The sequence below is a fragment of the Aptenodytes patagonicus genome, unplaced genomic scaffold (assembly GCF_965638725.1).
Source record: "Aptenodytes patagonicus unplaced genomic scaffold, bAptPat1.pri.cur scaffold_92, whole genome shotgun sequence".
Taxonomy (NCBI): domain Eukaryota; kingdom Metazoa; phylum Chordata; class Aves; order Sphenisciformes; family Spheniscidae; genus Aptenodytes; species Aptenodytes patagonicus.
This window is the reverse complement of record NW_027472039.1, coordinates 175,974-189,079: the sequence shown is the minus strand read 5'-3', so window position 1 is coordinate 189,079 and position 13,106 is coordinate 175,974. Positions and strand designations below refer to the sequence as shown.

Here is a 13,106-nt window from a genome sequence, read left to right as displayed (position 1 = left end):
TCCTGCTCCAAGAGCCCAGGATCCTCTGCTGGGTCATGTTTTGCCTAATGAAACTCAAGGACCACCAGAGCCTTTTCCACAGAGCTGCTCCCCAGCCACGCAGCCCCTGGCCTCTGTCACTGCAGCCTGTAATTCCCCTGCTCAGTCCTTGGCTCTCTTTAGAAGAGGTATGCAAGATTTGCCTTTTGCTTTCTCTGGTCATGGTGACCTTCCAAAATGTACCAGAGCAGCCCTGCTATGATATTCGGCTGGTCTCTCAACATCCTTGGATGCATCCCGTCTCAGCCAATGGACTCTTAAGGGTTGACCTTACCTAAGTAACCCCAGATTGATCTCCATCCACTGCTGGATTTTGCCTGGGGTTCTGCCTCGTAGGCACACGGAACTGGGAGACCTTGCTGGTGAAGACAAAGGCCCAGAGTACCTCACACCTATCTACACCTACTCTTACTAAAGTCAGCAGTGCCCACACATGAGATTCATTTCTTCTTTAACTGTTCCTGAAGTAGTAACAGCTCATCATTGGGCCCTTGAACTCCCTTGCAAGTATCAATTCTATGGGAGCTCTGGCTGACTAAAAACCAACCGTATTTCTGAATTGCTCCTTTGTTTCAATCCTTGCATCCACCTCTTGTATGCTTCCTTTTTTCTATGGAGCTTCCCCATGAGTTCCCTGTTTCCCCAAGCTTCTCTCTTGATATCTCTGCTTGCTTTCCTGGCTCTTGGTACGCACACTCTCGTACCTGAAAGGCACTGTCCTCGAAGACCAGCTGTACGGAGTTCTGCTGCTCTTCTGTGCTGCTCATATGGGATCCCCCACTTAAAGTCGCTCTTGCGAGAAGACAAGGTCAAAGCCTCCTCCTCTGAGGTCTAGCATCTGCACTCTTCTATTCTCCTTCCCCGTGGGAGGTGAGACCCCACTGCTTCATGCTCATGACAGCCAAGACTGACGCTGGTTTTCACATCCATGTCCAGTTCTTCCTTCTTTGAGAGTAATGGATGCAGATGAGTGTCACCATTTTTGGCCAACCTGGCAGCTGTGCTATAAAGCCCTGTGTCCCAAGCTGTGTCCCAAGCCCCTCCAGAAACCTCCAGGACAGTTTCCACACTCTTGTGGTTTCCTTCCAGGGAATGCCAGGGCAATTCAGGTCTGCAAGGGGACTTCAATGGGTTCTTTGCCGCCCACCACAATGGCACCCTTACCAGTCTCTCCTCTGACCCTCACCCTCAAGGGCTCACCCAATTTCTTCATCCCAGAGAGGAGCTGAACACATCTAAGCAGCTCCTTCACACTGAGGACACCTCCCTCCTCATCTTTCCAGCCTGCCTCTCCTGGTGATCCTGTACCCACCCATCACGGCACCCCAATCCTGTGAGCTGTCCCAACACGCCTCAGCTGGTATTCCCCCCAAGTGGAATGAAGAGATTGCACGCAGAGCTCCAGCTCCTCCTGGCTGTGCCCCAGGCTGAGGGCATGGGTGCATGTCTGGGCTGCAGCACCTCAGCTGTGGCACGTGTGGGCTGGGACCAGACTTGGAATGGGGAAACCTGCTATGAGGTGCCCAAGGCCTCAAGTGTGCAAAGGCTTTGCTTCAGGGCAAAGACATGGTGAAGTGGAGAGCAGATGGCAATGTAAAGAAGAAATGAGGTGCCCACAAAGAAGGCAAAGCCTGTTCTGTCCAAGGCAAAAGAGAAACAGAGCTGGGCTGTGCAGTCTGAGCAGGAGAGGGGTTTGCTGTCTGAGGTGTCTCTGCAGGCTCTGAGGGCTTGTGGTGGAGGTGAAGCTGATCTCAGGAAGGAAGAGATGATGTTGAGAGTGTCCTTGGGTGTGGACCTCCTGCAATCCCGGCACAATGAAAATCATTGGCCTGATCCATGATTGTGACATCGAGGGGATGGTTAAACGATGGGGGAGAGAAGAATGGCAGAGATTGAGAGGGAATGCACATGAGTGGGGACCCTGGTGTGATGTGCTTGGCATTCATGCACTGCCCAGCATCTACTGGATAGAGAAGGGACAGACCTTACGTCACTGCAGCGGTGGGATTCGGTCACTGGCCCAAAGGTTCCGAATTTGTCTGAGATGCCCTGGGTGGTGCTTGTCACACAACTAGTCTGAATGGGGATCGGGTTCTTGTACAGGACCTGTGCTGTCCATGTCAGCTGCATGCAGTTGTGCTGGAGCGCCCTGGCATCTCACATAGCGCTACAGGCCTGTGTTTGGAGATTCCTTTAAGATTCAGGTGCCCTGAGTTAGTTGAGGCAATGAGAGTGCAAGGGATGCACTTGACAAAACTGCCATTCTACTGGAAGGACATGTAGAAAATAGAGCTGATGGAGAAGAGAAAGGGAGAGGCTTAGCTCTCCCCATGGCACGTGATTCCATTTGGTCAGCTGAATACCTCTCTAGGCTGCCCAGGACATAAGGAATATGTACAGGTTCAGGTGTCCTAGATATGGGCACCCGATGTCATTCCACCTGGCACAGTTAATTTCCCAGCAGCCCCCAAGAAGATGCCCCCAGATGCTGCCCTGTCTCTCAGCATTGCTCCACTAGAGCTTGCAGTCACCTGCACACATCTTAGACCACCCCCTGAACCTCAGATGGCACCAGGTGTTGGGGTCTGAACAGCTCCCTCCTGCTCTCTAGCTCCATTCTTCCCATGGGAGCTGAGACATGGAGCTGACATGTAGGTGCCGATTGTGTGCCCACCTGAACTGATGCAAGAGGAATCCCACCTCCTGTGGGTTGTGGTCTGCATGGGAGGGAGATGAGACCCCTTCTAGCCCCAGGACTACAGACCCAGGATGAGATGCCTCCATTGACTCTGCTGAATCCCTTCCCTCAGCAGGGGTAAAGGAGATCCCTCCCTGTCACTGTCTGGGTGTCCTGCCTGATGATGAGACAAGAAAAAGGGATTATAGGACCTAACTCTGTCTCTGGGAAGAGAACTGACAGAGCAGGAAAGAAGTCTCTCTGCCCAGCTGAGGGAGGGAACATCAGTGATTCCTTCAGCCTGTTTCACAGCAGGTTCCCCTGGAGCCCCAGGGACACCTCCTGGGAGCCCAGAGGGGGCAGGGAAAGTGCTGCCCTGGGCTGGTCCTCTGCTGCTGAGCTGGGCTGGGCTCCTGGGATGGAGGGAGCTCATGGCAAGCGGGCAGCGCTGCCGAGAGACAGCTCTGCCCAGGAGCAGCTCCTCTGCAAAGCGCAGCAGGGCTGAGGGCACTGCCTGCAGGCACCGAGGGGAGAGGAGCGAGGCAGAGAGAGAAGGCAGCGTGGAGTGGGAGGAGAGCTGAGTGTCCACTGTGGGAGAAATGTTCACAGCCCTTGACACAGTAAGTCTCTGGCTGCAGGGCAACACAGCTGCGGTTCCTGGAGAGATCTCCTAAAGCTGGCACATGACCACAGCTTATGGAATCTGTCAGGAGGACTCTCAGTGTTTCTCTAGCGTAGAGGAGGAGGAGGTGTTGCAGAGCAGGGCTTCCCTGCTGCCCTTTCAGAGGGACAGGGCATGAGGTTTCCCTTCTCCCAGGGACGGCTGCAGGGCTGTGAAGGTGGGTGTGCAGCCAGGGGTGCCCAGGGCTGTCCTTGCGAGCAGGGTCCCTGCGCCCCAGGGGGCTGTGTGCCAGGGCAAGGGACTCTGCCGCCTGCCAGGGTCAGCACTCAGCCTGCCCGGGGAACTCCCCACGGTGCTTTGGGGAAAAGCTGTGGGTGGAAGGAGCGACCCCCAGCAGGGCAGGGTCCTTCTGCTGTCGAGAGGGTGCTGTGTGGGTCAGGGCTGCTCAGAGCTCCAGATCATTTCTAAGGCATTTCTGAGGAAGTGCCTTAGAGAAGGCCCTGGAGAAGGCCCTGAGACCCCAGTTCTGGTTAGGACTTTTCTGAGCTGTTCCTCAGACCCTGCACACACAGAGATGCCCTTGGGCGGTGTCCTGCTGCCAAGAGGGGTCTGCAGGGCAGAGTGGAGCACGCAGCGGGTTGGATGGAGCCTGTGAGCACTGGCAGGGAGGAGACGTGGGGACAGAGAAACATCTCCTGGCAGGGACAGCTCCAGGCAGCAGAGATGGGCAGGGAGTGAGAGGGGAGCTGGTCCCAGCAATGCTGGGGGAAGGGGGATCTGGGCACCTCCCTGCCACCCCCTGCCGTGCCAGACCCCTTCCCCGGAGCAAGCCCCTGATCTCCTCTCCCACACAGCAGAGCTCTAGGGAAAATGAAGTAGATTTTGTTCAGACTAGTCTAACGTAAACATTTTACTGCCTTTTCCTCCATGGACAGTGCTGATGCCCAGCAGGACCAGATGTCCAATGGCAGCTCCATCACCCAGTTCCTCCTCCTGGCATTCACAGACACGCGGGAGCTGCAGCTCTTGACCTTCTGGCTCTTCCTGGGCATCTACCTGGCTGCCCTCCTGGGCAACGGCCTCATCATCACCGCCGTAGCCTGCGACCACCGCCTCCACACCCCCATGTACTTCTTCCTCCTCAACCTCTCCCTCCTCGACCTGGGCTCCATCTCCACCACTCTCCCCAAAGCCATGGCCAATTCCCTCTGGGACACCAGGGCCATCTCCTACCCAGGGTGTGCTGCCCAGCTCTTTCTCTTTGCCTTCTTGCTAGTAGCAGAGTATTGTCTTCTCACTGTCATGGCCTACGACCGCTACGTTGCCATCTGCAAACCCCTGCACTACGGGACCCTGCTGGGCAGCAGAGTTTGTGCCCACATGGCAGCAGCTGCCTGGGGCAGTGGGTTTCTCCATGCTGTGCTGCACACGGCCAATACATTTTCACTCCCACTCTGCCGAGGCAATGCCCTGGACCAGTTCTTCTGTGAAATCCCCCACATCCTCAAGCTCTCCTGCTCAGACTCCTACCTCAGGGAGGTTGGGCTTCTTGTGGTTACTGCCTGTTTACTCTTCGGCTGTTTTGTTTTCCTTGTGGTGTCCTATGTGCAGATCTTCAGGGCCGTGCTGAGGATCCCCTCGGAGCAGGGACGGCACAAAGCCTTTTCCACGTGCCTCCCTCACCTGGCCGTGGTCTCCCTGTTTCTCAGCACTGTGGTGTTTGCCTACCTGAAGCCCCCCTCCATCTCCTCCCCATCCCTGGACCTGGTGGTGTCATTTCTGTACTCAGTGGTGCCTCCAGCAGTGAACCCCCTCATCTACAGCATGAGGAATCAGGAGCTCAAGGATGCCCTGTGGAAACTGGCCCAATGGACGCTGTTTCACTGACAGTGAAACCTCCCTCCCCTTCTCTGCACATTTCCCAGAGTTTATCTTAGGCCAGGAGTCTGCTGTTTTCCCTTGTGATCATCCTACTTATAGATATTTTCTGGGTTTATACTGCTTCTCTTGAGGCTTGATCTTATTGTGTCTGACCCTTGCACAACACTGTCTCAAATGTCACCTGTCCACATGCAACTCTTCAGTAAAAGGTTAGCTGCCAGGTGCAGTGCCTGAAGGCTGAGCTCTTCCTCCAGATCTGCTGCCAAGAAAATGTCCAAGGAATTGGTCTTTTAAAGAGGCTGTTCTCCTTTTGTTCTCAATGGTTTGGGAGTTAAGCTCATGGTACGATTGGGTTCCACTGGACCGAAAGTTCTGGTTTTCAAAGCCCTCTTCTTGGTGTCCAATGGCAGTGGAGATGGTGCATGGGCTCCCAGTTACTGTCTCTGGCTGCTTCACTTATGACAGGATGGATGGCAGATAGTAGTCTCTCTGGACATGAATTTGGAGGGCTCAGGAGAGGACGGGGACTCGCCACGTGCCCTGGAATGGGAGTGAATTGAGACACACAAGGCGAATCACCCTCAGAGGTGAAGTTCCCCCAAAGCAGAACACTAAATTGAGGCACGCACAAAAAAGGACTTTGCCATGGGAGTCAGTGGGGTCCCAGCAAGCAGAGGGAAGGGAGACTGGAGAGATGCGGGAGCTGCCTGCGGAGGCCCAGGACTCTGATGCTGTCCTGGGGAGTGGGGCTGGTGGGGATAGAGAAGGGGGCAAATGCAGTTGGGGACACCCTACAATATGAATGCAGCAGAGCTAGAGGTTGACTGGCCTCTATTTCCTTGGGGCCTTGGGGGCAGCATCAGCCCTGGGGCTGGTGGGGAGGCTGACCCCCGTCTCTGCCCCCCAGGAGCCTTCAGAGGGCTGGGGCTGCAGTTAAGGGCCTAGAGTTCTGCAAGACCCTGCAGTGGACCCTGCCATGGGGTGAGGGAGGTGGAGAGATCTGGGGAGGGGCTGAGCTGGGCCCAGAAAGGCCTGGAAGAGCTTAGGGACATGGTTTAGTGAACATGGTGGTGTTGGGTCGACGGTTGGACTCGATGATGTTAGACGTCTTTTCCAACCTTAATGATTCTATGATTCTATGATTCTGTGATTCTATTATTATTATTATTATTATTTTTATTACTATTATTATTATTATTATTGTTATTATTATATTCTATTTCAATTATTAATCTGTTCTTCTCTCAACCCACGAGTTTTCTCACTTTTACTCTTCTGATTCTCTCCCCCATCCCTCCAGGGTGGGGAGAGTGAGCAAGAGGCTGTGTGGTGCTCAGTTGCCGGCTGAGGTTAAACCACGACACCTAGTCAGCCATCAGCTGCCTGTGTCAAGAAAGGGAGGGGTGAGGCAGGTGAAAGGGACCTGTCTGTGTGCTGGCTCTGAGGACACCTCTGTTACAGCCACCCGACCTGCTGTGGCAGGCAGGAGGGCAGGCCACGCTCATGGACACCCTGCTCAGCCCTATCTCCCCTGGAGCAGACCTGACACCAAGCAGCATGGCACCTCAGAACCACACCTGGGACTTCAGCTTGGCGGGGGTTCGCCTGGGAAGAAGAGCCCAGGAGTGAGCTCATAGCCAGGCTGTGTGGGGGCTGATCAGGTGCCTGGAGGACAAGGCAATGAAGGAACCAAGGGATTTGAAACTGTGGAAGAGTGGAAAGAATCCCAAACAACGGTTGTCTAAAAGAAGGGGAGACAAATCCCAGGTGGAGAGTCCATGGCACATGGGAAGGCACCAGAAGGAGAAACTCCTTGCTGTCCACGAACACCGGGAATGTCTTGAACAGTCACAGGTGGCATTCAGCTTCCCTGAGGCCAGAAACCTATGAGTAGGATCCTAGGATGATACGGTTATTGAGGTTCAGAGTAGACCTTGGGAGGTCTATAGAAAACCCCTCTGCTCAAAGCAGGGTCAGGTATATGGTCAGACCTGGTTTCTCAGGGCTTGGTCCATCTGGGTCTTGAAAACCAGCAAGGACCAAGGACTTCACAAGCTATCAGGGTGACCAACGCTTGTTCCAATGCTTGCTTCCAATGCCTCATGGTGAAAAGATGAGCCTGCCCCACCCCCTGCTGTGGGGTGTCCTTCAGCCATTCCTTCTCCAGGCTGAACAAGCCCAGCTTCCTCAGCCTTTCCTCACAAAGTGATCCAGCCCCCTGACCATCTTCAGGGCCCTTCCCTAAATCTGCCCCAGCTTTGCAGTACTGGGGCTCCCAAAACTGGACACAGTGTTCTGGATGTGGTCTAACAAGTTCCACGTGGAGGGGGAGAGCCCCTTCCCTCCACCTCCTGGCCGTACTTCTGGTCGTACAGCCCAGGGCCCTGCTGTCCTCCCTTGCTGCCAGGGCACGCAGCTGCCTCCTGTCCAGCTCCCTGCCCACCAAGACCTTTCCCACAGAGCTGCTCCCAGCCAGGCAGCCCCCAGCCTGTGCCATTGCCAGGGTGAGTCCCCTCCAGGGGCAGAACCTGACATCTGTGGGATGTCATGAGGTTCCTGTCAATACGTGCTCTCCTCCTCCTTGAGCCCTTTCACTGAGCAGAGGCCTGGGAGACCTTTTGAGCAAAGCCTCGGGCACTAAAGGCATTGAGTGCCTCAGCCTTGTCTGCGTCTGCTGTTAGGAGCCCTCCCTCATCACTCAGCTGCATGTTCCTTGTTCAGCCTTTTACTGCAGACACAGTGACTGAAGCTCTTCATTTTGCTCTTGATGTTGCCTGCAGCCCCCATCAGCTCCAGGTGAGCTTTGGCTTTCCTAAACGCATACCCGCATGCTCAGGTCATATTTCTAAATTCCCCCTTCGTAGCCTGTGCTTGCTTCCACCTCCTGATCATTGTGTGGTAGCACCCATCTGTGACGTGTCCCTGAGCCAGTGCAGCCCCAAAGCCCAACACATGCCCCCACATCCCCACTCATCAGACACAGCACAGGGCAGGGTATGTTTGGGGTGGGGAAACGTTCCCCCTCCACAAGTCCCCGTGGCAGCCCAGCCTGGGCTGGCCCCATGGCAGTGCCCACCACAGCGTGCTGCAGAGCTCTGGACGCTCACCGCACAGCCCCAGCCCCTCTGGAGGGCACAGCAGGTGCTGGGGGGCAGAGAAGGGTCAGCCCCCCACCAGCCCCAGGGCTAGAGGCTCACCAGGGAGTGAGAAAATGGAGGTTAGTGAAACTGAAGAACTCCTGGTCCAGTGTCCAGGAGATCCCCACCACAGACTGCCTCTGCCAGCTCAGTGCCAGCCCCTCTCCCCACACCACCACAGGAGTCCTGGTCAGGGGACCGAGCAGCCTGCCCCGAGGGGGTGCCTGCAGAAAGAGGTTTCTCGTTCTCAAGGGCTCCTCCCTGCAGGCACAGAAATGCTCCCTTGCTCTTCTCCCTGGACATCCCTTTCCCCAGGTGAGCATGTCCAGGCTGGCCTGGCCAGCCTGTCTTGGTTCCCAGCCCGTGCTCTTCACAGGGCCCTGAGCTGGCAGGGCTGCTCTAGTAAGACCAGATCCTGCGGTTGTCCATGGCCATGGCTCCAGGGAAGCAGCAGCCCCGATGTGAAGGTGGCAGAAAGGATCTGTCCACTGAGGCAGCGAGGGGCAGCCCCAAGGTCCACAAGTGCTGCTCCTCCATGTGGCAGCTGGGCTCATGGCTCCTTGACCTCTCCTGTGTGCTGGGGCTGCACGCCCAGCTCCAGAGGAGATCTAAGAGATGGGAGCAGAGACAAATAATATTCTGCTGGATTCTTGATTGTCTTTACCGACACAGGGAGCCTGGCTCCATATGTACATGAGGTCTTTCGGGTCAGAAAACACTGCTAGAGGGGGAAGAAGATTATTATTTAAGTAGAAGTAATATATGAAGTATAATAAACCAAGAGAAAAACAAGGCACATATGAGCAAAAGAGCATCCGAGCTTTTCCTGAGGATGATGGACACCTTATTGATGCTGCAGTAGTCCGTGTTCACAGAGTTTGCGCAGGGCATCCTTGATCTCCTTGTTCCTCATGCTGTAGATGAGGGGGTTCACTGCTGGAGGCACCACCGAGTACAGAAACGACACCACCAGGTCCAGGGATGGGGAGGAGATGGAGGGGGGCTTCAGGTAGGCAAACACTGCAGTGCTGAGAAACAGGGAGACCACGGCCAGGTGAGGGAGGCACGTGGAAAAGGCTTTGTGCCGTCCCTGCTCCGAGGGGATCCTCAGCACGGCCCTGAAGATCTGCACATAGGACACCACAAGGAAAACAAAACACCCCAGATATAAACAGGCACAAACCACAATAAGCCCAACCTCCCTGAGGTAGGAGTCTGAGCAGGAGAGCTTGAGGATGTGGGGGATTTCACAGAAGAACTGGTCCAGGGCATTGCCTCGGCAGAGTGGGAGTGAAAATGTATTGGCCGTGTGCAGCAGAGCATAGAGAAACCCACTGCCCCAGGCAGCTGCTGCCATGTGGGCACAAGCTCTGCTGCCCAGCAGGGTCCCGTAGTGCAGGGGTTTGCAGATGGCAACGTAGCGGTCGTAGGCCATGACAGTGAGAAGATAATATTCAGCTGATATAAAAAAGACAAATAAAAAGAGCTGTGCAACACACCCTGGGTAGGAGATGGCCCTGGTGTCCCAGAGGGAATTGGCCATGGCTTTGGGGAGAGTGGTGGAGATGGAGCCCAGGTCGAGGAGGGAGAGGCTGAGGAGGAAGAAGTACATGGGGGTGTGGAGGCGGTGGTCGCAGGCTACGGCGGTGATGATGAGGCCGTTGCCCAGGAGGGCAGCCAGGTAGATGCCCAGGAAGAGCCAGAAGGTCAAGAGCTGCAGCTCCCGCGTGCCTGTGAATGCCAGGAGGAGGAACTCAGTGATGGAGCTGCCGTTGGACATCTGCTGCTTCTGGGCATTCAAACTGCCAAAGGAGATAAAACAGAAAAATTCAGAGAAGCTTCTCTGAGCAAAACTTAATTCATTCATTGTGAAACAGCCGAGGGTGCTTTTCTTGCCTGGGGGACTGTTCTGCAGCTCCGAGGCTTCAGCTCTGGTTTGTGCTGGCTGAGGGCGCTGCGCAGAGCAGTGCCCTCTACCCGTGGGCTCCTTCAGGGTCAGCCCTGCTTTACAGCAATGACACATGGAGGTAGCAACAGCCCAGATAATTTGGAGGGAGGGTTCCCGGGGAGGAGTTCCCTGGGCTGCACCAGAGCGGAGGGTAAAAAGCTCAGAAGGATGCTTTCTTCCACAGAGGAGGGGGGGAGATGACGTGCAGCAAATGTGTCTCGTTACACTGTGTTTTAGACTTCAGACACCCCCATCCCACTCGGGAGATGTTATTGGAAAGGGTGAAATCCCCCCGTTGCCCCTTTGCTCTCAGTGTAAACCTCCGTCAGTGCTCACGTCCAGGAGGGCTGCTCTGTCCATCAGCCGGGTGCCCAGCTGCCCTGTGCTCGCACCGCTCTCAGCTGGAGGAGGACCACACACAGAGGTTGCTCTGAAAAAGAAACCGGACTGTACTGGGAGCAGAGGGGTCCTGTTCAACGTGGAGATTTAAAACCACCTCTCCTTGCCAGCAGAGCTATGCAGAGTGTGATGAAGAGGACAGGACAGGGATGCTGATTCGCATGGGCAGATCAGGTGCTCTCAGACATCACAGAGGTCCGACAGGAGAGCGATGCCCTTCTGGAGTGATGCTCACAGCCTCGCAGGACTCCCTGTCCAGCATAGTCAGGTGCCTTAAGGTGGTGCCTGCTAAGGGAAGCAGCGTCTCATTGCCCAACCTCGGACTGCAGTGTCTCCAGCCTGGACAATTAAGAGAGGGCTTGGGCACCTTGGTCCCATGGAGACACCTCCAGGGCAGCGCCCTCCAGGGCAGCGTCAGAGCAGGCACTCAACACCCCCACCCCTTGCGCCACACCACCACTGTTCTGGCCAGGGACCCCAAGAGCAGGAAGAAGAGCAGCACAACCAGGTGGAGAAACAAAGAAAGACTCTGTGACTCTCCTCCTAAGGGAAGCAAGGAGAGGAGAGGTGGCCGGGCACTCGGCAAAGCCTTCTCCTTACCCAGCAGAGCGCAGCCCCTCCCAGTTAGCAAAATCCCAGGGCAGTCGCTCTCAGCCCCTTTGCTCTGCAGAGGCAAGTGGCCACGTGTCAGGAGAGATGCACCTCTGCCGTGCTAGAGCTCTGGCTGCAGAGGAGGCAACTCCTGCCCTGGACCACGCAGCCTTGAGGGCAGAGGCTCTGCTGGGTGGGAGACGAGACCAGGGCTCTGGCTCAGAGGAAGGCGTCTGCGTTGGAGGGGATGACAGGCAGCTTTCCAAATTCTCCCTCCCGTGACATTTCTGGTCGGAGCTGCGTAGAGCTCTCTGGCCATGTGTCTGCTGCCTGGAGCTATCCCTGCCGCGAACTGTTCCTCTGCCCTCAATTTTTCCCCTGTCTGGGATCACAGACCCCATCAGCAACTACTGTCGGCTCAGCTCTGACCTGAAGAAACCTCCCCGTTTCAGGCACTCTCTAGAGGTTCTCCCCGTTTGCAGGCAGTAAGGAGCAGGTCAGACAAACCCCGATGAGGGCAACAAAGGTGATGCTGGTGCTCTCCGCAGGTAGAGGAGTGGATGAAAGCAGTTTACTTGGCTCCTACCACACCCACTGATCCCTCAGTGTAGCGGCTCAGGACTCTCAGTCTCCCTCTCCAAACATAGCAGCGCCTTTTCCCTGAAAGAGCAGGAAACTGAGAGCATAGACTCCGGAAAGCTCTTCACCTTTAAGGCATCCCCTGCCTTGATCTTCCTCTGGAAAAGTCCCCTCTGAAATGCCCTGGGCAGCTCTGGGTGCACACCCTGGCTTCACCCCTTCACGCTTGTCTAACATGAGCCCCTGGACTGGGAGTCCTCCCGACGGATCCTGTAGGCTACGATAGCTGTAGGAGACCCTGCCAGGAACCGCAGCTGCATTGCCCTGCACCAAGAGACTTACCGTGTCAAGGGCTGTAACGATTTCTTCCTTTGAGCTCTCCTCTCTCCTCCCACTCCAGGCTGCTTTCAATCTCTCTCTGCCCTACTCCTTTCCTCTGAGCCCTGCCACGCTTTGCAGAGGAGTTGTTCCTTGGCAGAGCCGTCTCTCTGCAGTGCTGCCTGCTTACCCTGAGCTCCCTCCATCCCAGGAGCCTGTCTCAGCCCAGGAGGACAGGACCTGCCCAAGACGTCACTTTCTCTGCCCCCCACCCCACGCTGCGCTCCCGCCAGCTGTCCCTGGGGCTCTCCAGGATCCCATGTGGAAAGAGACTGAAGTAATCACCGATGTGGCCTGTCTCACCTCTGCAGAGACATTTCTTCCCAGCACTGTCCTTTCTCCTCTCAGAGACACCGTTAGGTCTGACAATCACCCTGCCTTGTCCCGTCATTAGGCAGGGCACCTGGACACTGACAGGGAGGGATCTCCTTTACCCCTGCTGAGGGAGGGGAATCACCTGAGTCAATGGAGGCATCTCATCCTGGATGTGTAGTCCTGGGGCTGGAAGGGACCTCAGCTCCCTCCCATGCCTGCCACAAACCCACAGCAGGTGAGATTCCTCTTGCTTCCGCAACGGTGTCTGTTCAAAATAGGCACCTGCACTCCTTTTCTATGGTCCCATGGTCATTGGTGGAGATGGAGAGCAGGAGTTCACACACAAACACCTGGTGACACTGGAGGTGCCAGAGGTAGTCCACGAGAGTGGAGCAGGACTGAGAGAGTGGGAAACACCTGGGGGCATCACCCTGCAGCCTGGTGAGGATGCCAGCTGAAACGACGGCAGATGCCCACATGTAGGACATCAGCACCTGTCCCTCCTCACGCTCTTCAGGGCCGCCTAAGGAGGTGTTCAGC

General features: G+C 55.8%; 1 protein-coding gene across 1 annotated transcript in view; it reads left to right on the top strand.

Annotated features, from left to right (window-relative positions):
• LOC143173505 (maestro heat-like repeat-containing protein family member 7) overlaps positions 1-6,848 on the top strand; it is a 31,302-nt gene extending 24,454 nt beyond the window's left edge. The window contains exon 5 of the mRNA XM_076363770.1: positions 6,681-6,848. Coding sequence (XP_076219885.1) covers positions 6,681-6,848 — 168 coding nt within the window. The remainder of the gene's footprint in view (positions 1-6,680) is intronic.
• The last annotated feature ends 6,258 nt before the right edge of the window (positions 6,849-13,106 follow it).